General features: G+C 41.3%; 2 protein-coding genes across 7 annotated transcripts; both read right to left on the bottom strand.

The window, feature by feature from the left end:
* Positions 1–772: 772 nt before the first annotated feature.
* plagx (pleiomorphic adenoma gene X) lies at positions 773–5,880 on the bottom strand. Its single transcript, XM_076277029.1, has 3 exons — positions 5,670–5,880; positions 4,316–4,379; positions 773–4,181 (listed from the first exon to the last, which is right to left on the bottom strand). Exon 3 carries the CDS (start codon positions 4,127–4,129, stop codon positions 2,924–2,926), a length of 1,206 nt encoding a protein of 401 aa, XP_076133144.1. The 5' UTR covers positions 4,130–4,181; positions 4,316–4,379; positions 5,670–5,880; the 3' UTR covers positions 773–2,923.
* Positions 5,881–9,652: 3,772 nt separating this feature from the next.
* Positions 9,653–22,975, bottom strand: pan2 (poly(A) specific ribonuclease subunit PAN2). Of its 6 annotated transcripts, none has more exons than XM_076275543.1 (26): positions 22,893–22,975; positions 21,969–22,274; positions 19,994–20,163; positions 19,580–19,700; positions 19,260–19,337; positions 18,833–19,103; positions 18,105–18,447; positions 17,555–17,651; positions 17,327–17,446; positions 17,110–17,229; positions 16,656–16,784; positions 15,852–16,051; positions 15,430–15,578; positions 15,025–15,131; positions 14,539–14,637; positions 13,565–13,650; positions 13,233–13,374; positions 12,503–12,640; positions 12,050–12,109; positions 11,843–11,936; positions 11,580–11,737; positions 11,214–11,357; positions 10,875–11,054; positions 10,556–10,649; positions 10,198–10,399; positions 9,653–10,067 (listed from the first exon to the last, which is right to left on the bottom strand). In XM_076275543.1, the coding sequence occupies exons 2-26, from the start codon at positions 22,254–22,256 to the stop codon at positions 10,022–10,024; spliced, it is 3,636 nt and encodes a 1,211-aa protein (XP_076131658.1). In that variant the 5' UTR covers positions 22,257–22,274; positions 22,893–22,975; the 3' UTR covers positions 9,653–10,021. The 6 variants fall into 6 exon arrangements, with proteins under 6 accessions (XP_076131658.1, XP_076131660.1, XP_076131659.1 ...); XM_076275545.1 differs by having other exon boundaries at positions 10,211–10,399; XM_076275544.1 differs by having other exon boundaries at positions 11,843–11,933.
* Between the last annotated feature and the right edge of the window lie 283 nt (positions 22,976–23,258).

Raw genomic sequence — 23,258 nt, 5'->3', positions numbered from 1 at the left:
TATTGTGATGACAACATTGTAACCTAGTGCAAAATAAAGCCTTATTAGGCCACAGCCTAAAACTAAACATAACATAAAATTATGTGGGCACACATGAGAAATAAGTGACTGGTGGGGCTGTTGACAAGAATAATTGATTGGATGACTATCCTTAAAGGTGTAGGTTTTTGAACATTCTAAGTTCCGCAACAATTGAAGGTTCTAAAATTCTATGTTGAATTCAATGAACCCAGATATTCTTTAGAACGTTAAATTCCCAACATTCCCGTCACATCCGGTTAAAAACGTGCAGACTTATTTATGAAAACCATATCTCCTATTATCAGTCTGTATGCAGCCCATTTCTTGTAGCCCTAATGTGGATGTAAAATGTTGCATCGCTTCATTATTTGCTGATTTGGATTTAACAAATCTCAGAACTATAAAGTCACATGTATAAGCAGATAGTCTAGAGGCTAAGGTGCGGAGTAACTATACAGTCGTATTCCGGGCTGCTTGAGAAAGGCATTTCACCCTGAATTGTTCTGGGGAGACTTGCCCTTGTAATAATTGGCATAATGTAAGTCACCCTGGATAAAAGCATCAGCCAAATGTATAAGTAAAATAAGTGCGATGGTCATCACGCCAACGTAGAGAATGGCCCACAGGGGGCCTCTCCAGGTTCAGTACAGATAGTAATTTTGTAGTCTGGCAACATGAACAAACAAATGCAAAAGATTAACATTTATCAACAACAAATGAGATTTAAAAAAAAAAAAAGATTTCCATTTGCCATCTGTTTCACGTGCTAAGGAGATAGCCATCAAAGCTGCTTGTAATCACAAAGAGACCAAAGATATTCTGCTTTTCACTTTAATTCTCTTTTAAAAAGGATTGATAAAACATCAGTATTGTCAATGCCCGTGCTGGGCTTGTACAGATACACAACCATTTTCCTAAAAGGTATACATTTCTCTAAACACAGTTCTCTCATCATGAGGTACAATGTGTAGCACCAAAGTGCTATTGTCTGAGGTAGTCAGCCAGTATCAAAATATCACAGTAACTACACAGATCTAACTACAAAACTGAATACCAGGGAATGTACAGCTATGGGCCTAACAGAATATTGTTAGTTAAGTGCACAAGTACTGATATCCCTGCATTTGTGTGACTGGCACAATGTTGGGTGAGGTATATAAGTAGTCCAAACAAAATGTCTCTTGTGTGTTCATTTAGTCAATGAACGTCTTTCAAATAGCATCATGATACAAAAAGTTGGTAGGTGCAGCATACTCATTTGAGTATCACTCCCTGAATAACATATGTCTGATGTCTATAGGGAGTAATTTGCACAATTATATGATCATGTCCATCACATATGTCTAATTAGCCCCAAGAATGATTTCTTCTGAAATCAATTTGTAACAGCCTAGATAACAATTTTGATATCATCCACTGTACATTACTTGCAATCTGACCTTCCATTTTAAGTTTCAAGTGATACTGTTACACTGCAATAAGCAGATTCAGGTAGCAGGATTGATAATGAGGTATGTTGTGTTAAAAAAAAGTAGAATTTACAATGCTAACAAATAACAAATCAAAATAAGCAGTTCATGTTATTGGTCACATAAAAGATACACAGCATCATTTCCCTGGAACACTGAGTTCCCACAGAAGTGCTCAGTTAATCTGAGGTCAAACAGTTTAAAGGGCCCAAATTTCTTAAAATCCCTGGAAATTATATCTGGGACAGATATTCAGGCTTTTGTCATCAAGGTTATCCTACCAATGCACATCAGACTGAGTGTAAATGTTTCTAGGTCGCAACCAATGCTTCTCTGGATACAGTCTTTCAAATCATTCATATATTCTCTTTTCAGATATTCTTGAGGATTTTGGTAAGATGCTAGATAATAATAAAATGATAATTGTGATGAGATAATATTGATAAATGCAGCATTTTCAGACTTAAAAACAACTGATTACAATCGTTTAAAAACAAATTTAAGGTAATGTTTCACAGCAAAACCTTTGAATACTGTTGCTTGTTTAACATAATTCCACACACTTTGTATATGATAGTATTTCAAAATCATGCTAATGTTCAGGGGAAATCTGGGGGATCACGTGTACACTAAAGTAATTCACCAACCAATCACAAAAATCCAGTTCAATGTTTGCAGATACGAGATTAATTATTGTTTCCATCAGTACACACACCAGATACTCAATCTAGCACAAACTAAATCTAAATATGCCATTACTTAGGGATATAAAACATCCTTTTGCTAAAATAGGTCAAACCTCGCTATACTAGAACAAATTTAGGAAACTGTACCCCTATCAGAGTAACTTTGATTCTGAAATTTCCTGAAATTTTGAAAGATCCATCATTGCCCTTCTGTTAGAATTCCAATAATAAAATTCATGTTAATCCTGCAACAAGTTAATGTGCTACACAAAACGTGTGACAGTGCAGTCCATGAGGTAAAACTAAATGACAGAATTCAGCTTGGGTTCTGGACATTTGTAAAGTTTGTAGAACTTGACTGATTTCCAACTTCAGTCATAGAAGTGCTAAAGGCAATAAAAGTGCTTCACTGTTCAAGAAGACACTATGTCAATTTGCAAAATTTCATGCAATTCATTATGGGCATAAAATAAAGATGAAATATTTGACTTTTGTGGCCAAATTTGCCTCTTGGGTTTAAAACCTGAGAGGTGAAAATAGATAGTAAAGGGGATAACAGCTTGAAAATGCATAAATCTATGAACACTACAGAGGAACAACTAAAACTAATCTAATTAGGCCTATAGATGTTCACTTTGACGTCAGGGTAAAACTGTGTATCTGGTTCATTCAAAATATAAGATTCTTATTCAGCAGGCTCCACATCATATTTTCTATGCTCTTGTAACCTCTTTTTTCACAGAGGTTTCACTGTTGAAAAGCCTGGTGGAATCGCGGCAGTGTGTGTGAACTGAAACCAGAGCTAAACACTGCAGGGAGCTGGTTCAGGGGACCTGAGGTCTGGGACTCATGAGGCTGCGGTAGCTGAAATGAGGGAAGTGGCCCTGACACTTGTGGAGAAGAGGGCGAAGAATTGGCAGCTGTGGTGGTCGTTGAGTAACCCATCACAAGACCTCCTGTGCTCAAAGGACTGCTATAAGGAGGCAAACCAAATGGCAAGAACCCTAAGAGATGAGAGAGGTCCATATTAGCAGCAGAGGTGGGGTCTGTGTTAGCAAAGGCAGAGTTCCTGAGTGGGAAGTGAGGGTCTTGACCAAAGCCTTCTGGAAACAAGTCTCCCGGTCGGGATGAGGATGCAGGGGCAGCTGCCTGAGGGGCGGGTGGCCCACACTGGAGTTCTGCCAGGAGGTTCTCCATTTCTGCCTTCAGGTATGAGGTAGATCCAGACTGATACCTAGACGGCTGTAGGTATTGTTGCTGCTGAAGCTGCTGTTGCTGGAGCTTAGGAGGCTCCATACTGCAACCAACCCCCAAGGGAGCTGAGAGGGAGCCAGGCACCAGAGAGTGGTGGTGGTGGTGGTGGTGGCGTACCCCTGAGGTAGAAGCACTCTGTAGATGCTGAGGGTTGTACAAGCTCATTGAGAAGGCCTCTGTGGCATCCTTTGTGAGTGTCACAGGGCCTAAGGTGGGGCTTGGCTCTTCTTTCATAGCACCTTGGGCCATGTGGGCAAGCTGACTGGGATCCTGAGCATGGCTCTTCTTCAGATGTCTCGTGAGATGGTCCCTGCGGCCAAATCGCTGGGCACAGTGCGGGCACAGGAAGTCCCTGCGGCCCGTGTGTACCACAGCGTGGCGCCGCACGTCTTTGCGGGTGTAGAAGCGGCGATCACAGTGGTCACAGGGGTGCCTTCTCTCCCTTACAGCAGTGCCTGCCGGTGGTGGTCTACCCGTGTGGGTGCTCAGATGCTCCAAGAGAGCAGGCATGCTCTCAAAACTCTGCCGGCACACCTTGCAGGTGAGGTCTCCTGTACTGGAGGCAGCATGTGTCGCTACATGACGCCTGTAACCCAGTCTGGTGTTGTAGTGCTTACCACATTCCTCACACTGCAAGTTCTGTTTATTAGGATCGTGGGTCTGCAGATGACTATTCAAGTGGTCCTTCCCGTGGTACATTTTCTCACAGAAAGAGTTGAGGCAGATACTGAGACAGAGAGCAGCCACATGTCTAGCCAGCAGGAGGAAGAGAACATATTATAAGATTTTTCATTTAATCAGATATGCACGGTACAACATGTTTAATGAAACTCCTTTAAAAAAGAAAGAAAGAAAAAAAAACTAAGAGAAAGTTTAATGACATACCACACATCCAACTCCTAGTGCAGCAGTTGTGGGAAATAGAGGGCAGTTTTGAATCAGCATTGTCCTGCAGTTAACAAGAGGAGAGGTATGAAATCGCACTGTTCATTTCGGTCCCTTTAACACAACTGTTTAAACGGACACTAACATAGCTTCAAAACAAATGGACCTCAACAACAACAATGAAACGGTGACAAAACAATGAATAATTTCATTGTGTTCCAGTAAACCTGATTATTACTTGACATTTATTTTTCTGTGTTCATCTTGGAATGGCGATACACTTCAGGAGTCACAAGATGTGCAATTATTGTTGCTACAACTTAAATTTCTACCATCTTTGTATATACAATACTGCTGAAAGGATGAAAATGAATAGACACCACTGAAAACTGAAAATCCATAAGTCCAGCAAAGATGTCTTTTTGTCATTCATTTTACCCATAAATAAGTAATTGTAAGAGGTCTACTTGATCAATAATAAATGTTATTCAACATTAAAACACCTGTAAAACACTATATCAATACAAATATGTTAATCATATATTGCATTTTTATATGCCATTCCAGTGATCATCAGGATACTTTTGGTGTTGTGGTATTACTGGGTCAGATTTACATAAACCAGTGTGTAAAGCCACTCAAATAATTGTAAGCTAGCGCTGAAAATAAATTATATTTACCCAAACCCACTAAAGCCTAATGTGACACAGGGTAAATGTAGGGTCAATGTGTTTCATGTCATAACTTCAAATAGGCAGTGAAAGTGTTGGCCACTAGCCTGCAGCTAATTATTAGACTTCATGAAGGCCTAGGGCTCTGAAAAGTCATACATGAAATTCACCTCGTAACTCTAAAAATGACAAAATAAGTGTTTTTTCATAGGCCTATTAGGCTATCCCCACATGCAATTTAACTACCATCTCTAATAATGAGAAGACGACATATTATGTTATCCATCCTTAATACAATTGGGCTGAAGTCCAAAAGAAAACACCGGAAAGTAGATAGGGCATCTAACAAAAGTGTTACAATGTTAATTTTAGGTACGAAAGGTGTTATTTCAAAATACACAGCATTTTCGTTCAGTATTGCTACAAGTATTGCTACACGGTCTACTGTCCACATTGTCGGTGCTAGCCCAGAGGCCACATTTATCTAACAAAAAAACACATAAATTATGATGGTAGTGTCGACTTCTTTAACAAAATCGAGATCACAAAAGAAGTATAATTCAGTATAAACACAGATTATAAAGTTCCTTTCAATTTATCCGATTTTTTTTAACATGCCCCGCGGATTAGCAAGTGCATAGAGACGGGTAGAACTTGAAAAAATAAATTAGGCATAAACTCACCACGAACTTTCTAGGACTGCATTTGTCGATGGAGGCAACTTTCGAACTCCCAACCGAGCGCAAACTCTGTCCAAGTCCTATCTGTTCCAATTCCACCATGGAGACTTTATTCATTATCTGTAATACATTTTTCTTTAATTTTGTTTGGATTTTTTGTTATTTTTTGAGGCCTGGGTTATTTTCCCTCTACATACCGCAGCGCTCGAGTAGCTGGGCGCGTGCATTGTGGGAGTATGACGTCAGACAGCTTGAGTTAACTTTGGGATGGGGAACTGTGTTTTTTTCACAACAGTTTTCGTCCCACGGACTTAACTTGGTGCGAGAAATAGGCTAGTCGTGTAAAATACGCATCTAGAAATAATCATCTATCAATCATTTGCCAGGCGTAGCCTGTATTAATTGCCAGAATAGCCACAAACAAAAATGTAGTCTACAGGCAATCGTGTTGAGAAATTAGGCTACCTAATTTTATTGATTCGCCAGATTTTGTAGCCTAACATTTCAAACTGTTACTGTGTTATGTGAATATAGCCACCAATGAAAAATAAGCAAAAAAGTGTAATCTACAATAAACACCCATAGCAAAAAACGTACAGACACAGTTAAGGTTAAAACCTTTTTAGTGATTCTCAAAGCCTGAGACCCTGCTATGAAATCTCAAAGGTTTCCCTGTTTCCTAGGAGATTCAACGCTGTATTCAAAAATGCAGCTTGGGATAAGGGTAGGAGACTAAACAAAAGAATTTCTGAAGGCAGGTCTTCTGGAAAGCCATTAACATTTGCACCATTACTTCATCAATAAAAATATATCTAAAACAGTCAAAGTAAAAACAAAAATAAAGAATAAATATGAATGAACTATAGAAATAATAGGTTATAGCAATAATGTAGCCTTTGTGTCACATTGCAGTAACCTAGGCCCATGCCTTTGTTATTGCAATCACTTTTTGGAGTGTTTCACTGCACTTGCAATGCCAATCTGCAATTGACTGCAAACTTTCAACTTATTTAAATCAATGGAAAACACAGGCTATCTAAATTGAAACCTATGAGCAAAACTGAAGCAAACAATGTTCTTTTTTCAATTTGTGTGAGCAGTAAATTAACCTAGTCTAATAAATCAAGGAGGGAACAGCAAAATAATTGTTTGTAGTTAAAGGAATCAATAATAGGCTATTATGACCCTGAAAGTTATTTTCAGTGTTACATTAAACCCTTATGAAAAAGGCCTAATGTATTACATTGGGAGAGGATCCCAATTATGCATTTCCATTATAGAAATAACAAGGCTGGCATGTTATAATGTTAAAAAAAGCATTCATTCTTCAGTGAGCCAAAATAGACATACGCCTTCATTATTCTCTCAGAGATCTTGTCACAAAAAGATGAACACAGTGCTGTTAGGACTATTTTCAAAATAAAGAATTGATTAATTTCATCAACATTATTGCAAAAGAAAAACATTATCTCAGTACATGTATGATTATAAAGATTACCAGGAAGACAGAAAAGATGTTGAGGAAATTAAGTTGCAAGAAGGAAATAAGGATTTCCCAAGATTATAACAAGGAACTTGGGTACTTGCTTAGAGAAGTCCAACTATGCTTTAGTTTGATTTGAATAACAGATTCACCAGATAAACCTTTATAAATCTTTCATCTGCTATTCATAATTTATTTGTCTGTACAAAATAGTTTTATCAAACAGGAATGACAGAGTGAAATTGATAAAATCACACTGATCAACCAATGTTTGGGTCCGACACACGTATTGAGGAGGCAATGAGATGGGGCATGGGACAAGGTTGGAGATTGGAGGTGCTTGCCTGTCAAAACAAGTCTGTCTGCCATTCTGTTAAAAAAAAAAACACAATAAGTCAGTAGGCCTATAATTTATTAAAAATTATATTTATTAAAAAATATTACTTATGATTTGAAATATACTCAATTGGGGTGGAACACAGAAACTTTAAAATAATTGCTTTAAAAAATTTGAATTATTTTAATCCTGATAGTTTTAATCAAATACTGGGTCTGTTGTTTGTAAATGCAAGTTTTCAGTAAGTTTATTTCTAATGAGGCTATTTATGTGAATTTTTCACCAGACATTAGTATTAACTCAGGAAATCCTCAAATATAAAGTATTCACAGCGTTTTTAAGTCTATAAACAACATTATCTGTAATAAAGTGGAATGACACAGAAAAAAAGTAGTGAACACCAACACGAATGAAAAAGCAGTACACCGAAGGCATAGAAAGGCAAGGAACCAGATGAAATGTCTAAGTAGTTAGAGTAGTTAAATATCTCTCCCATCTGTGCAATTTAATTGGATCTGTAAATATTGATAGGCTATAGTAGTAGTATAGTTTCCTTAGTAAGGTGTCACACAAAAAACATCTGCAGGATGAGTAAGCAAAGAGCTCTCCCAAGACCTTCACAACCTTATTGTTACAAAACATATCAATGGAACTGGATACAGACATATTTCAAAACTTCAGAATCTTCCACTATTGGGACCATTATCTGCAAGTGGAAGGAACATCACTCCATCATCAAGTGGCCATGCACAAGAGCTCATTCCAAGATTTCTGACCACAGAGTCAGAAGAATAGTCAGAAGAGAAGCCCAAGAGCCAGGGACCACTCAGAAAGAGCTCCAGAAAGACTTGGAGGCAGCAGGTACAACTGTTACAGAGAATGCACACCACCTCTATGTACGCTCACCCCATAGACTTCATTACTGAAGAAAAACATGCTGAAGAGGACCTTCCAGCAAGACAACGATCCAAAGTATACAGTAAAGGAAACTTTCAATTGTTTTTTTTTGTTTGTTTTTTTAAGAACGGCTCAGTCATTCACCTGACTTTAAAAATCCAATTTGTGGAAGGGGCTAATGATCAAGGTTTACAAGAGGGCCCCCTGGAATCTTCGAGATTTAAAGACAATCTGTTCAGAAGAATAGGCTAAAATCACACCTGAAATTTGTGGCTGATTAGTTTCTTCATACAGCTCCGACCTGTGTTTGAGTAGCAGATTTAAGATATACCATTTGTCCATTTTCCACAGGTCTGCAATTTGATGCAAATGCAATTTATGTTACATTACATTCATTACATCACATTTGGCTGACATCTCTTAACCAAAGCGACTCCCAACAAGGGAAACAATCAAGTTAGAGTACGATAAGGACAAGTTTGTGCATCAGTGAGTGTTATGCTTTCTATTTTTATGTTTGTGTTATTATGAAAACTCGTGATTTTCACTGTTGATATTTTATATCATTATTGATATTGTATTAATATCATATGCTTATTTGGACTTTATTTGAAACTATATACTGTGTGCTTTAGACAAGAGCATCTGCCAAATACCATAAACATAAACATGATACAAGTATAATCCATATCTATTTTTTGTTAAAGTGCAACCAATAGTGCAGTATCAAAAATACAAGACCAAATTATAAAGATCATCCCACCATACCCACATGCAAGGCCATTGTTTAAGCATTTACAAAAATTACATTTGTAAGTCTTGTTTACCATTGGGTGGCTATTCAAGGTCAAATGATAGTTTTGTATGAGGCATCTGATAAAATCCTTCAATGTGATTCTAATGACACATATCATAGTATTCACAGGGGGAATTAAAGTCTTACAGGTGGTCAAAAGACAAAAATGTTTCAACCAAATGGTGTTATAAATCTTAAATCATAATTAAAAGGGTTTTGAAATTGGCTATGCATGATTGTTTTATACATGTTTTATGCATTAAATCATGTATAACTGTTAACTTCAGTTATACCATTATGGTTAAGGAAAGAATTTTACTGTTTACCATTTATACATCAACTATTACAATAAATTACATACTGCACTTTTCATCTAGCAAATCTTCGACTTTTAGGACACCACTCTATAAATATGTGCAACATAGCAACATACTATTTACCATTTGTCAAGTTGATGTAACATCAATGAGAGGTAGAGCTTTTAAAGTTTTTTAATAACCAATGCAATACAAAGCACATAACAAAAAATGTCAAAGCACAAGGAAGAGCATAAAAAATAGCTGCAGTGTCAGTTCATGATACTTCAGTGTTCCACTTCCAGTTTATCAGTGCTTAAAACTAGAGCAGTCACGTTTCCTCATATACACTAGACACAATAATGAAAAATGACATTGGCTAACTGTTGTGAGCTCTCCCACCATGGTTAGTATAATGTATCACTTTGTTTTTCCACACATCCAGTGTGCTAGTGCTCTGTTGGCATGTCAACGTTTAAGAAAATAGCAAAAATCATTTGAAAAATGTAAAAATGAATCCACAATGTACATTTTGTCCATCAAAGGTCAAACATTATTTACAGCTCCATCACCGAAGGAAACACTGCTGAACCTGGAGAGACAATCAGACAGACAGTTAACATCAATTAACAGCCGCACATGCCAGATACAATGACAAACGTAGATCTCCTTAACTGCCCTGGCATTTTACAAACAACCCTGGCTTTCTATCAGCTTCGTACTTTTTTGGGCTACCTTGACCATCTGTGGGGTCAGCCTCTGGAACTTTCCAATCCTGCTTGCGTCCCTTCTCATACAGTCCCTTTAGAACTTTCCGGACATCATCGTTGCCTCCTCGACTTAACTCCAAGTACTTCCTGTAGAGCTGCAGGGCTGTGCGGGCATCTTCAATACTGTCGTGTGTTTCACCCTGAATATTCAGATCTAAATCAAGAGGAGTCATTTTTGCAGTGATAAGAATAGGCTGGAGGTATGTAACATAAACAGTAAAAAAATGTAACAGTTTAAAACGTAATACACAATACACTGACAAACACACATAAAAACACACATTTCTGGAAAGAGTGACTTAATACATACCCAGGAAGTACCAGGCAAGGAAGCGTAATGAGATCATTCTCTTGCGTGGCATGTGAAAGAGGTACACTGTGTCAATGACCTGGTCTTTCGGCACCTAAAACCAAAGGCCATAAACAGCCAATTACTTTAGAAGAACAGATAGCTCTGAACACATCCAAGACTTTCCAGGATATTTTCCAGACTGGTGACTGACAACCCAGTGCTATAAAAAATAAAAGATACAATGTAAAAGTAAAGTACAAAAGTACAAACTGAGTACAAACTGAGGCAGATTTCATGTCTAATAACGATGAACGTCTTGAGTCGGAGTGAGACATACCAATAAGTTAATGACACGGAAGTCTTTTTGTAAGCCATGGCCCACAAACCGAACCCCTGTGTCAATGAGGAAGCGCAGCTTGAGGTAAGTGGACTTGAGAGTGGTCAAGTGCTTGGAGGAAATCTTAGCATCAAGATCACCAGGCTTGATTCCAGAATACTGAGTCAGGTAGTCAACAACCTACAAGTAGAAAATTACCCAGAGAAACAGTCAGAAAAAACAAGAAATGGATTTGTGAAAAATGTCACATCAGTATTGTATATAATTGTGCATGTTGTGCAACAAGTTGCAGAGCTACTGTGCCCATAGTCCACCAGCATAGTGCTGTGCCAGTGTTACCTGCTCTTGGGTAGAGATGTAATCATCTATGAAGGGCACTTTCTCATTGGACCCCTGGCCCCTCACGCAGGTGATGCGGGCCACAGACATCTGGCTGGGCTTGATGGTGGATTTAGTGCCGTCACTGCGGAGCTCTGCCTCCTCCTACCATTGTGCAACCATGAGTGAGAAAAAAAACACTCCTTTAGAGCTACATCTCAAAGTAATAGTCTCGGGGAACAACGTTGCATTTTACATTACAGTTCCATACATGTTTTACTGAGTTAAATGGTCAAGTAGCATTAATCTCCAATTACTTGGAAATTATCTAACAGTCATGAAAGTATTCACATGCCCAAGCAGAGAATGTCACATAAGGTTCCAGACCTGATTCAGTGTGACAAACTCGGCGTCCAGTCCCACCAGATCTCCTGCCTGTGGCATCTCGCTGACCATGAGGGGGATGAAGGTCGCATGACTCTTCCTCTGCTTACGCGCCAGAGAAGCCTCTGTGAGAAGCACACTGGCCTCTATAGGATTTTTAACTAGAAAATAAAAACAGACAAAAACACAAGCTGACTTAATAACACCCGAGTCATGGAAGACCTGAAGCAGACAAGGCTGGCAGAACAAGGGCAAGAGGTCCTTACTGCGCAGGTCATATTTGGAGTGGTAGTTCCTCTTGGCATAGTAGAGAATAGCTGGGACCTTCCAGTTCACATCAAACTGGGCAGATTCAGTCTGCTGGTACAAAAGGAAGGATCTTAGATTAATTATCGTTCTTGGGAATAATAGTTGGGGGAAAAGCGGGTTTCATGAAAATTCATGAATAGCCATGAAGCCAGATTTAAATTTACCTTGTCGATGGGTTCAATTAGGAAATCATTGAACAAATACCACTGCTGATGAGTCACACCCTAAGGAAATACAAAAGTAGTCAATCTTTGGAACCAACCCCAAAATTGGCCCTTGATGCCCCACAAGTAGCCTACAGTAAGCAGACCAGTGCTTCCTCTAGGATTTTTTTAAGCAGTGGGGGCAGGCCTGTCCAACCCCCCCCCCCCCCCCCGTCTTCGCTGCCACACAAACAATTACATGTATTCACCTGTATTCACACACAATGAGGCATTATTTTCAGTTGTGATTGAGCTGTATATTTGGAGAATCTACAACAGGTCTGCACAATGAATTTTGAAAGGCAACTGCGACTATTGTACGTCTGCCCCATTTCTGATACCGTGGGGGAAGAAAATTAAACCGTGGGGGGCCGCCACTACCAAATCAACATAGAGGAAACACTGCAGACTCACCTCCTTCCTCTGGTGGTAAGTCTCCCCTACTTTGATGTGGGCCACCAGGTTGCCACCGGTGCGAGTGTCCAGCACGTGTGAGACGGACACTACCAGGTCATACACAGAAGCCCCTTCAGCCTCCTCTGCAGCACTTAGCTACGAAACAGATGCCAAAATATCTTATGAATCTCTTTTAAAAGCACAACACGGAACAAGTGCAGTCATCCCTTGTCACACACTGCACTGACGAAAAGAATGTTTGCAAAGGATAAATGAGGCACTACATGGCTTGGCCTGGCCTGAGAGGTGCTCTTGGGCAAAAGTACAAAAAAAATGAGATATCAGAAGACTTTTTCTTGTGGGTGTTGAATAATGCTTAATAAATACCAAGTTAGCAATATTTCGGCTTTTAGTCTTTATTCAGAAATGAATAAATGAAATGACCGCAGATCAAGTTTGGACCCTGGTCCCCGTGGGCACTTAGTGCTGAATGTGGTACGGACAATGCAGCCGCTTACATCACAACTCGTGACATGAAACACATTTATTCTTCCAGCACTGAAGACAAAAGGGCCAAAAACAAAACAGGTTGCCACCAGGTTACAATATGTACAGCAGTCATTTCAATGAGCCTGGAGAGCTAAACACATTGCATTTAATTAACATGCTGTGTACTTAGTCTCCCCATCTGAGAGGATGGTTTTAATAAGGCAGGCAGCGTCCCTGCCGTGGCTGCCTTGCGACTCACCTCTTCTCCCTCAGGCCAGCTCGTGACCTCCAGGCCCTGGGTCTTACTGATGGACATCTTCAGGCTGAGGGGGATCCACACGTGCTGCAGGTCCTCTGCCTTGGTGTCAAAGGTCAGGCCCTCCGTGTTGGACAGCTCATTCCTACAGAGACGAGAACATTGAATGACCACTCCACACGCCATGCTTACATGACGATTCCTGATTACTGCAATGGCGGAAAGCATACTGCCTTTATGACCTTTTTTCAATGGTAACAACCAACATTATATAAACATGTTGGTGATGGTGTTGGTAAACGTGAAGCTCATAGCATTTCACTTCTATGACTTACTCCAGGCACCATTCGGTTGGCAGAGGTTCGGGTTTGGGCTTCGGTGGTTCGGCGGCTTCTTTCTTCAGGGCTTTGGCATGAGCATACTGCAGCACACAGAGATACAATTACAACAACTGAACTGAGAACAGCTCTTGAAAGCTTACTTAACGGAGAACTGTGTTAGTGAGCTGTTGACTGACAGATACTTCATACATGTGGTCTGCAGAAGAATATTTTAAGATCCAAATGGTCATTTTGAAAAGGTTGGGTGATGGGCTCTTCATGGCTTACCTAATCTGACATACTCTCTACATAACATGATTTGGGTTTTGTATGTGCTTTTTGCTCCAATTCGCCTTATTCACCCGGCAGCCAGAATGAGGCTACAGGGTACACTTTCCATCACACAGTCCAGCAGATGGTGGTAATGCACTCCGTTTGCAAACTGCCAAAAGAAAAAAGCTCACAGAAAAAGAAGGGCTCATTGGCACATAGATATTAGAAAGCTAGATACTGCATTGGGCTCCCGAACGTAAGTAAATAGCGCCGCCATCTTGGTGGGGGAAATCAATAACTGGAGGCCAATGGAGAAGCATGTGAGACTGACTGGAAATCAAACAGGTGTCTCTGATTGCCGGCAAGTGTTGACAGTAGACAGTAAACGTGTTGCCCCCAGCGGCCACGTTTACGTATGCCACCTAATAGAACGAGCCCAATGTGGTATCTAGCTTTCTAATATCTATGCACTGGCCTGCCAGAGCAACCTTCTTCTTCTTCAGTGAGTTTTTTTTTTTGGCAGTTTGCAAACGGAGTGCATTACCACCATCTGCTGGACTGAAGTGTGATGGCAAGTGTACTCTGTAGCCTCGTTCTGGCCGCGGGGTGAATAGAGCGAATAGTAAGGCAGATGGTCGGACCGCTGAAATGACTGACCGTGAGGACAGGACCCTGACCATGACGACACAGAACAGCAGCACATATCAACATCTCACCTCGGCCTGCACCTTCCAAAACTCCATCTCCTTCACACTGTTCACCTCACAGTTGATGACCAGCACGTCGGGCAGGCAACGGATGTTACGCGTCTGCACCTAAGGACAGGCAAAGCAGAAGGTATAGTATAAGTATAAGTATATATACTCTTCCCGTGAGGGAAATTTGGTCTCTGCATTTATCCCAATCCGTGAATTAGTTAAACACACTCAGCACACAGTGAACACACAGTGAGGTGAAGCACACACTAATCCCGGCGCAGTGAGCTGCCTGCAACAACAGCGGCGCTCGGGGAGCAGTGAGGGGTTAGGTGCCTTGCTCAAGGCTACTTCAGCCGTGCCTACTGGTCGGGGTTCGAACCGGCAACCCTCCGGTTACAAGTCCGAAGCACTAACCAGTAGGCCACGGCTGCCCCAAACAGGCTGTTGGACACATGGAGTACTATGGAGGCTGGAGGGAGAGGAGAGGAGCGAAGAGAGCCTTACTGTAGGCTGGTACTTCTCACAGTTGTCACACCAAGCCTGCGTGCTCTGCTCCAGACAGATGCTCTTTTTTAGGATATCCACAAATTCATACTCTTTAGGAGTTTTATCTGGGGGGAAATCAGTTGGAACATTTTTAACTTTTTGAATATTGTTACAGACTGCATATACAATAACAAACAATTTCACACAATCACAAACACCTATGGTTACACTGAGACAGAAATGGGAGTGATAAACAACAGATCAAAAATTCCTCTGATCAATCAAGTCCACATTAACATTCGGAAGTATGTAGCGCTTTAACTCTAGTGGTATAAATAAAGTGTAAACAGCTTGGTAACCAAAGTGGACACAGCGGGCTAACCCCACAGAATGAGGAGAGTGAGTGCAGGTCCTGGAACTGACCAGTGGAGCTCTGTTCGGGGTAGTGCAGGGTGAAGAGCAGCGTCAGCGAAGAGCGCACCGTCTCCTTCCCGCAGCGGCACAGACTACTGTTCTCCACCTCGCAGCCAAACAGATGGCCGATCGCAGACTCTGTTGATGCCCCCGAGGCACTAGGGGAGCACAGGAGCACAACAGAAAAGAAGGACAGAGATATATATATATATATATATATATATATATATATATATATATATATATATACATAGACACACACACACACACACCTCACATCATAACACTTACAAATGCACCTCTTTGCTTGGTATGAGAAAAACAGTGGAGCTCTCGGGTTTCTGCTTGTGCACAACATTCCAAATAACCCGTAGAGCCATTCTAAATCTCCAGGCCCATGAGCGTGCTGCCGGGCCTGAAGGGGCTCTCACCTGCTGCTGGCCCCCCGGTAGGCCTGGGGCCCTTCCTGCTCCTGGGTCTCCTGGTGGAGCTGGGTGAGGATGAAGCGGTTCCAGCTCTGGATGAGGCGGCCCAGCCTGGCCTTGCCCGTCTGCTCGTCCGAGTCGGCCAGGATCAGGCCCAGTGCAGACGCCTCGGGAATGGTGCGGAAAGCTCGCAAGAAGTTACTGGCCTAAAATGGAGGAACGGTCAGTAAGAGGAAAGTGAACAGAGGCAGGGGAAGGACACGTGTGTGTCCTGAATGTGGAGGGGAATTTTGAGGGAGCGTGGATTCCTTTGATGGTCACTTACTGGGGGCATCATTCAGTCAAGTGAGGCAAGCAAATGTTATTTCCTTGCACCTTCTCCACATCAGAAGAACGCAATAACCCAGCTGCACCACTGCTGACATTACATGACTGCATTACTCTAAGCTGTGTGCTGCCACCAATCAATCTACTGCTGACATTACATGACTGCATTACTCTAAGCTGTGTGCTGCCACCAATCAATCTACTGCTGACATTACATGACTGCATTACTCTAAGCTGTGTGCTGCCACCAATCAATCTACTGCTGACATTACATGACTGCATTACTCTAAGCTGTGTGCTGCCACCAATCAATCAATTGCCATGTGCACACAAAGCATAGTTTGCCATGAGGCTTCAGATGCAAAACAGGTACTGGAGTCTCAACACTACAGCATGGTTCTGGAGTCTCAACACTACAGCATGGTTCTGGAGTCTCAACACTACAGCATGGTTCTGTGGCTGATCAGCGCTGACGTACAGTACCTGGCATGGGTCTCCTCTGGACAGGTCAAGCATGTGGAAAAGGAAGCCAAGTTCACAGGCCAGACAGAACTCCTTCTGGCACAGGTGATTCTGCACAAGGCACCGGATCGGCTCCAGAAAGTACAGCACCTTCAGTGTCCACAGCACATAATGGGCATCACGTAAAGAGCAACAGTTACTTTTTATGAATAATAATAATAATAATAATAATAATAATAATAATAATAATAAAATAAACATGAATACACACACAATATCTATGGATAATATATGGGACTATGGTCAAAAACATCCATGAATATCTCATTTATTGTCATATTAATTAAGTAACATTCTATTAGTAGGATAATCATTAAAATTTGTAAAAAATACACTTTTCAAAGAGGCTGAACCTTACTTATTCATTTAAATTTATTTCAGGGTGACAGTTTATCCACAGTCTATTCCACTATACCTGGATCATACTGTTGCAGTAAGCGTTGGGAATATGTGGCTCCAGGCCAGCAAACAGCGTCCTGTTGTAATGCTTGAAATCAAAGTCCTCAAGTCCAAGTTTTGAGTATTTAATGGTGACCTAGACATAAGCACCAAATAAATGCAATTAGAGTTACCGTACTTATGAAAATGCAAGAGCCAGTGCAGTGCATTTATATCTCAGAGCGTTATGATACCTTGCGATACTTCTTTGGGACCATGTATAAGTGTGGCTCTTCATCTCGACCAATGGGGGACTCTGGAACTTGGTTGTAACCATCATACTCCAGCTCCACTTCTTTGATCTTGTAGGGAACCTGTTTTAAGGCACAGCGCTTCAATCAGTCACAGCTGTGGTGCAGAAATAGGTCATGCTGATGACGAGATTACAAATAATTAATGACATTAAGAGGTTCAACACTTACCTGATTTCTGGGACGCGTGCGAGGATTGGGGGCGTAGCCAATAAAGCCCACTGTTTTCATGGTACGAAGAATTTCTGGGTCCACAGCAGGTGCATGTCTGTGTATTGTAACACAAAATAGAGAACAAGCTAAAGGCTGAGGTACTGAGGTCAGCTACCCTTGCAATACCACACTGTCATCAGCAGGTGGCAGCCTCAAACTGCAGCATAGTCATTCAATATATTCCTTGTTCATGTTCACAAGATGCATTTTCACTTGTCCTGTCTACACACAACTACTGACGGGAAAATACCGGTTCAAGGTTCAAGGAATGCGTTTGATATTATTGTAAGGTCAAGACGAGGAAAAGATTCTAGTCTAGACTGCCACCTCACACTTAAAAGATTTAGATGATGCGAGCGTGCCACAACTCCAGTAAAGCTCCATGATTTCATTATGACTTTGGAATTTAGTCTCCGACTTCAAAATCGTAATGTGTAAGGCTAGAATAAGACTCCTATGTGTGAATATTTTTACATATTAACGAAAGGCATTGGCTTTGTGCAGGCACCTGGGGCTAGGAGTGGCCAGGGTGGTGGGCCAGTCCGAGACCAGGGACTCTGTGGTCAGCGGGGTGGGGATGAGCGAGAGAGGCAGCAGGTCGTGCCCCCAGTCCAGCTGAGGGAGCGAGTCCACCAGGCAGGGCAGGGCGAAGTCCGTCTCACGCGAGTACCCGTTGTAGGTCACGTCTGGGGTGCTGGACCACAGGTGCACACAGCCGCCCGAGTCACCAAAGGACAGCGCCTGCTTGCTAGAGGACACCTCAAAGCTCATGAGCAGCTGGCCCACTGTGTTGACATGGAACACATCGGCCAAGTTGGCCAAGCCGGTCGGCTCACAGAACTGGCACTGGCCTTCAGGAGAAGAGATGAGAGGACAGAAACATTAGGCTGCCCAAAGACCCACTATTTCTGGCAAAAAAAACTGAACAATGATTTTATCTAACAATAGAAGCCTACGTCTGAGTAGTTATTTAATGATCCCAAATGGAAAAGTCATACATGTTCAACACACAATTATTGCCCATTAAATATATAGTTGCTATAATTGTATACTGCAAGGCATTTCTTAGACCACTCATGATCCTGAACACATTGTAAAGAACATACATGCATTACATTAAACTCCGTATACTGCAGTATCCAAAACATAACCACCCCCCCCCCCCCCCAAAAAAAAAAAAAACCTCAACTACTGCTACAGATCACATGGATATAGAGCAGGGATGTAGGAGCGCACCACTCTGAGAGATGATGGCCAGGCGGGAGGTGTACGTGGGAATGAAGCGGAGGAAGAGTGGGTCCACGTGCACCTGGAGCGGCGTGATGGCCCGCATCATGCGCAGGTCGTACACCATGAGGAAGCGGTCGCAGGCCAGGCCGTTCAGGCCCCGACTGGAGAAGCCACACGCTGCTAGCAGGTTGCCGTGGACGTCAAAGTCGGACAGGCTGCCCGAGAAGGCATCGAACTCATGCTCCATCGCGAAGGTGCGTGGGTCGCGGAGGGACACCTGCCAAGTTCGTGCATGAGATATGAGGCAGGAAGAGGGGTGGAAGTAGAAGTAGTGATAAGGGAGAACACGACTGAGTTACGCGTCATACGCAATGGTGAAGACATGCTCTAAATCAAGTAGAACTCATTGAGTGACATGTTCACAATATCTCACCTTACCAGACGTGTGTCCACAGAAGAGGAAACGATTGGACTGTCTAATGATGGCTACCCCTGGAGCCTCCACGTCAAACTAATTAAGTAAAGACAAAAGGCGTTAAGACAGGAGCAACAACACTGCATATGCGTGAGTGATTTAAACTTTCTCTGCCAGTGTACTCAAAGACACAAACAGACCTTAGACCACAACAAACATGTAGGCATTCATGTATAAACAATCAAAGGGCAATAAAGTTTGGGCAATGGTGAGATTCAAATCCAGCAGCATATACATCAGCAAATTAGCAAATATATTCATTATACTGCTGTCCTTACCTTCTGTGTTTCTTGCACAGTAGTGAGGTCAACCTCTGTCACATAGTTCTGAAGTCCGGCCATCATCAATGTGTTGTTGTCAGTCACCAACAAACTGTGCATGTCAGCACCCTCCTCCATTCTAAATCACACATAACCACGGCTTAAAGCAATAAAAATGTCTGTGCCTGAAGTTATCAGACATTTATGAGGTTGTCATACTGTAGTCCCATTGCCTATTTTCAAATCTTAAGCATACCAGCTCACGCCTGAATTCAGGCACGGTGCCTGAACACTTTAAGCCCTGCATAACAGATGTGACTGGCATATGTGGCAGTAACCAGTGGCAGTGTAAGTTTTGCTTGTAACATTATTTATAACTGTGAAGCAACTGTAACAGCATAAAATGTCAATTTCTTAACAAGCACAACTTACGGGTAGTCAAACATGATGAATCCACCACGGGTGACGCATTTGAGGTTGTTCTTAGTAAGGAACAACACTCCTGTCTCCATACTCTGGATATGACGGACATCATCACTCAGGTGCACCTGGAATGAGGAGTACCGGCCCATTGTAGGGCCAAAGAAGGAACTGGCATGACCCTGCAGAGAAGGAAAGTTAGTCCAAATATACACATAAACAAATAATTAATCAAATTTAAAAAGTCAATATCTAGACTTTGGATAGTCAAGAGATCTCTTGTTTCACCAACTGGTAGACTAATAGACCTTTGAAGTTTGCCTACAAAAAGGAACCAAAGCTGCCATCTTTGCCCTTATAAAGAGATCCGGGTGTTAATTGAAGCGAACTACCTATGGCAAGCTGCATTGCAAGTTAGCTCTGGGGTAGCAAAAGTCTGCGTTTGCAGTGTTAACGTACCGAAGATCACAGGAGTCACTCGAAGGCAGAAGACAAAAGTGTGTTGAGCAAAACGTCTGCATTTCAGGTGCGATAATTCGAAACCCATGTGATTTTCCCATAGGAAAAATCGCAAGATACCGGATCTCAAAGGTTCAATCCCAAAGTGAGCCCTGAGGACTAAGGACTAAAGATTAACAGACTTAATTGATCTCAGGTGCTAAGTGAGTGAGTGTGTGAGGCCACATAGGCTCAGATAGGTATAAATGGGTTTAGGACAGCACTTCACCAGATCACATGTTACCTTGGTGACGTTTCATACAGGGTTCCCACTCTAAGTCAAATCTAAAATTCCATGACTTTTCCCTGACAAAATGTATTGTATTAATGTGTTTTGGCGAGTAAATGGTGAACAGCCACAACACAATACCCATATATCCCATGACTTTGGCCCAAAAATGATGAAATTCCCTGACTTTCCATGTCTGGAATAGACTTCATAAAATTCCATGATATTCCAGAAATTCCATGACCCGTGGGAACCCTGTTCATGACACTTCAGATGTTGCTGACACTTGCCGGTTTGGGAATTTTCATTTTCAGTGTGTTGCTTTTCACACGGCCAAGGCACAGGAGACGGCTGCCTGATTCCACATTCTTTCAAACTTTTGTTTTACAAGCTGGTCGTGTGTCGTGCAGTTGTTTACCTTTGTAATTTTCGGATTTCCCTATGGTCTCTGCGGTAAATGTCACAATGCTTTGAACTGTGGGTAATTCCCTTTGGTGAAGTCTGCACTGATGCAGGAAAATATATGGAAATCCTATAGGACAATCTGATTCAGTCTGCAAGAAAACTGTGACTTGAGAGAAGATTTACTCTCCAGTCATAAAATAAGTGCATTTGATCAAACCAGGAGAAAGTTAATGAGAATAATTTTGTCTTAAGTTTAATTTAAAACTGGTAGAAGTTGGTTCCAGAGCTGAACCGCATAGCAGGCAAATACTGCTTCATCATGTTTGGTTCTGACGGAGGGTTTTATTCACAAGTTATTTCAGGCCTGGAAATTGAACCTTACTGAAATGCCATTATTTATGTTTCTGTTGTTGTTTAATCTACATCCATTGATTGTCCAATGATATAGATAGATAGTTAGATATATGTTATAGTTAGATATGTATATTCTTCCAATGTTTACATTCTTAGATATGTAAACTTCCAATGTTAAATGTATTGGAGTGGATAAATGAAATACATTTGAAATACAATTTTAAATATTTTCATACAATATTTGTCAGCTATATTTTCGAACTTAGGTTCAGACCATATTTCAAATACCTGTAATTTCTATTAATATTAAGATAATCCTCTGCTTTCCTTGACATCACATTTGTTACATATTACAGAAAGTCCTAATGTGGTCCAGTTTTCTGCCTACTACTTTCAGTACTTTCAGGAATATGATCATTATGATGACACATTCTAGACAGCAATGTTGAACAACCTAAGTGACTTGGGTCACAAAAGCAGAACAAAACTCTTATCTCTTACCCGGTGGTTTCCCATCCAGAGAAGCTCCTCCTGTACATCGAAGTGAGTCGCTGTGACGGGAATACCAACTTCCGCAGCGACGCTATGCAACTCCGAAAACAATCCCTCCAGAAGATGCACCGACTCAGACACAGGCACCGCAAGGCCATCTGGGTCTAGCTCCACACCTTGTAACAGCGAAGGGTCGAGTCTAGGGTCCAGGGAGGGTTCTAGACCTGGTTCGAGGGTACCATGCAACCCAGACGAGTAATCGCCCAAGCCAGGATCCAGTCCCTCGAAGTTCATCATGAGAATGATCCTGAAGAACTGCATGTAACATAATCCCATTAATAAAATGTGCAACACACAACTGCCCAAGAAAACAAATGATTTGGCTACAGATTTGGCTTTCATTTCAGTCTGCAAAAAGACATGACAAAGTACCTAATCAGACTACAACGTTACCATGTGTTCACTTACTATCCACAACAACTATTCACCCAATGCTAGCATGTTTATGTGTATTATCCTTAGCAAACGTCTGGGTCCAAAGCGACTTACAGACTTACAATAATATTCATATTGCGTTAAGAAACATATGTCAAACATTAGGCACCAAACGATGTCTTAGCTGAACGATTTATTTATTTAAGAAAACTTAGATATTTAGACCAAACGTACCAGCCTCTACACAAAAATAGCTTGGATAACTTTTATAATTTCAATTCATTCCGTAGCATGCTTCCGAAAGCAAGTCATCTAGGAAAGCTAACGTTAGGGTATCGTTAACGTTAGCCAGCTAGCTAATTCAAACTTGCTGCAAGCTAATGTTAGCTTAGGCAAACTTAAAAGATCTTCGATATCTATGAAAATAACAAGCAAAGACTTTCTACAAATTCCAAAATATACAGCATATCCGTACATCAATATAGCCGTTTTGCCTACCGTTTAATGCTGAGATGGCACACTGCCCTACCTACATTAAGGTACCCATCGCCTCATCAACAATAACAATCGCGCACTTCCTGTAAGAAAGGCGCGTCATACTACTTCTTCTTTTCATCGAAAGATTGCCTCTTGAAATTGGTGCATACCGCCACCTAATGTACAGGAGTGTGTAGAGGAACTTGACAGGTAATTACAGTAATTTACTTAAAAGCAGAAAATATCCCTTACTTTGCAATAATATAATTTGTTCCACTCTGCTTCCATTTCTTATAGCCTAATTTATGTCTGTGTAAGGTATAGCCTACATACATACATCTACATCATCAATGAACTCCGGCCGTGAATTAAGTTTCCCTACTGAAT

Source organism: Alosa pseudoharengus, unplaced genomic scaffold, assembly GCF_046254945.1.
Source record: "Alosa pseudoharengus isolate Yale_2024_CS ecotype anadromous, Long Island Sound unplaced genomic scaffold, YU_APseudo_1.1 YU_APseudo_1.1_scf_9, whole genome shotgun sequence".
Classification (NCBI taxonomy): Eukaryota; Metazoa; Chordata; class Actinopteri; order Clupeiformes; family Clupeidae; genus Alosa; species Alosa pseudoharengus.
Note: the sequence above shows the minus strand (reverse complement) of the source record. Positions and strands in the feature narration are given on the sequence as shown.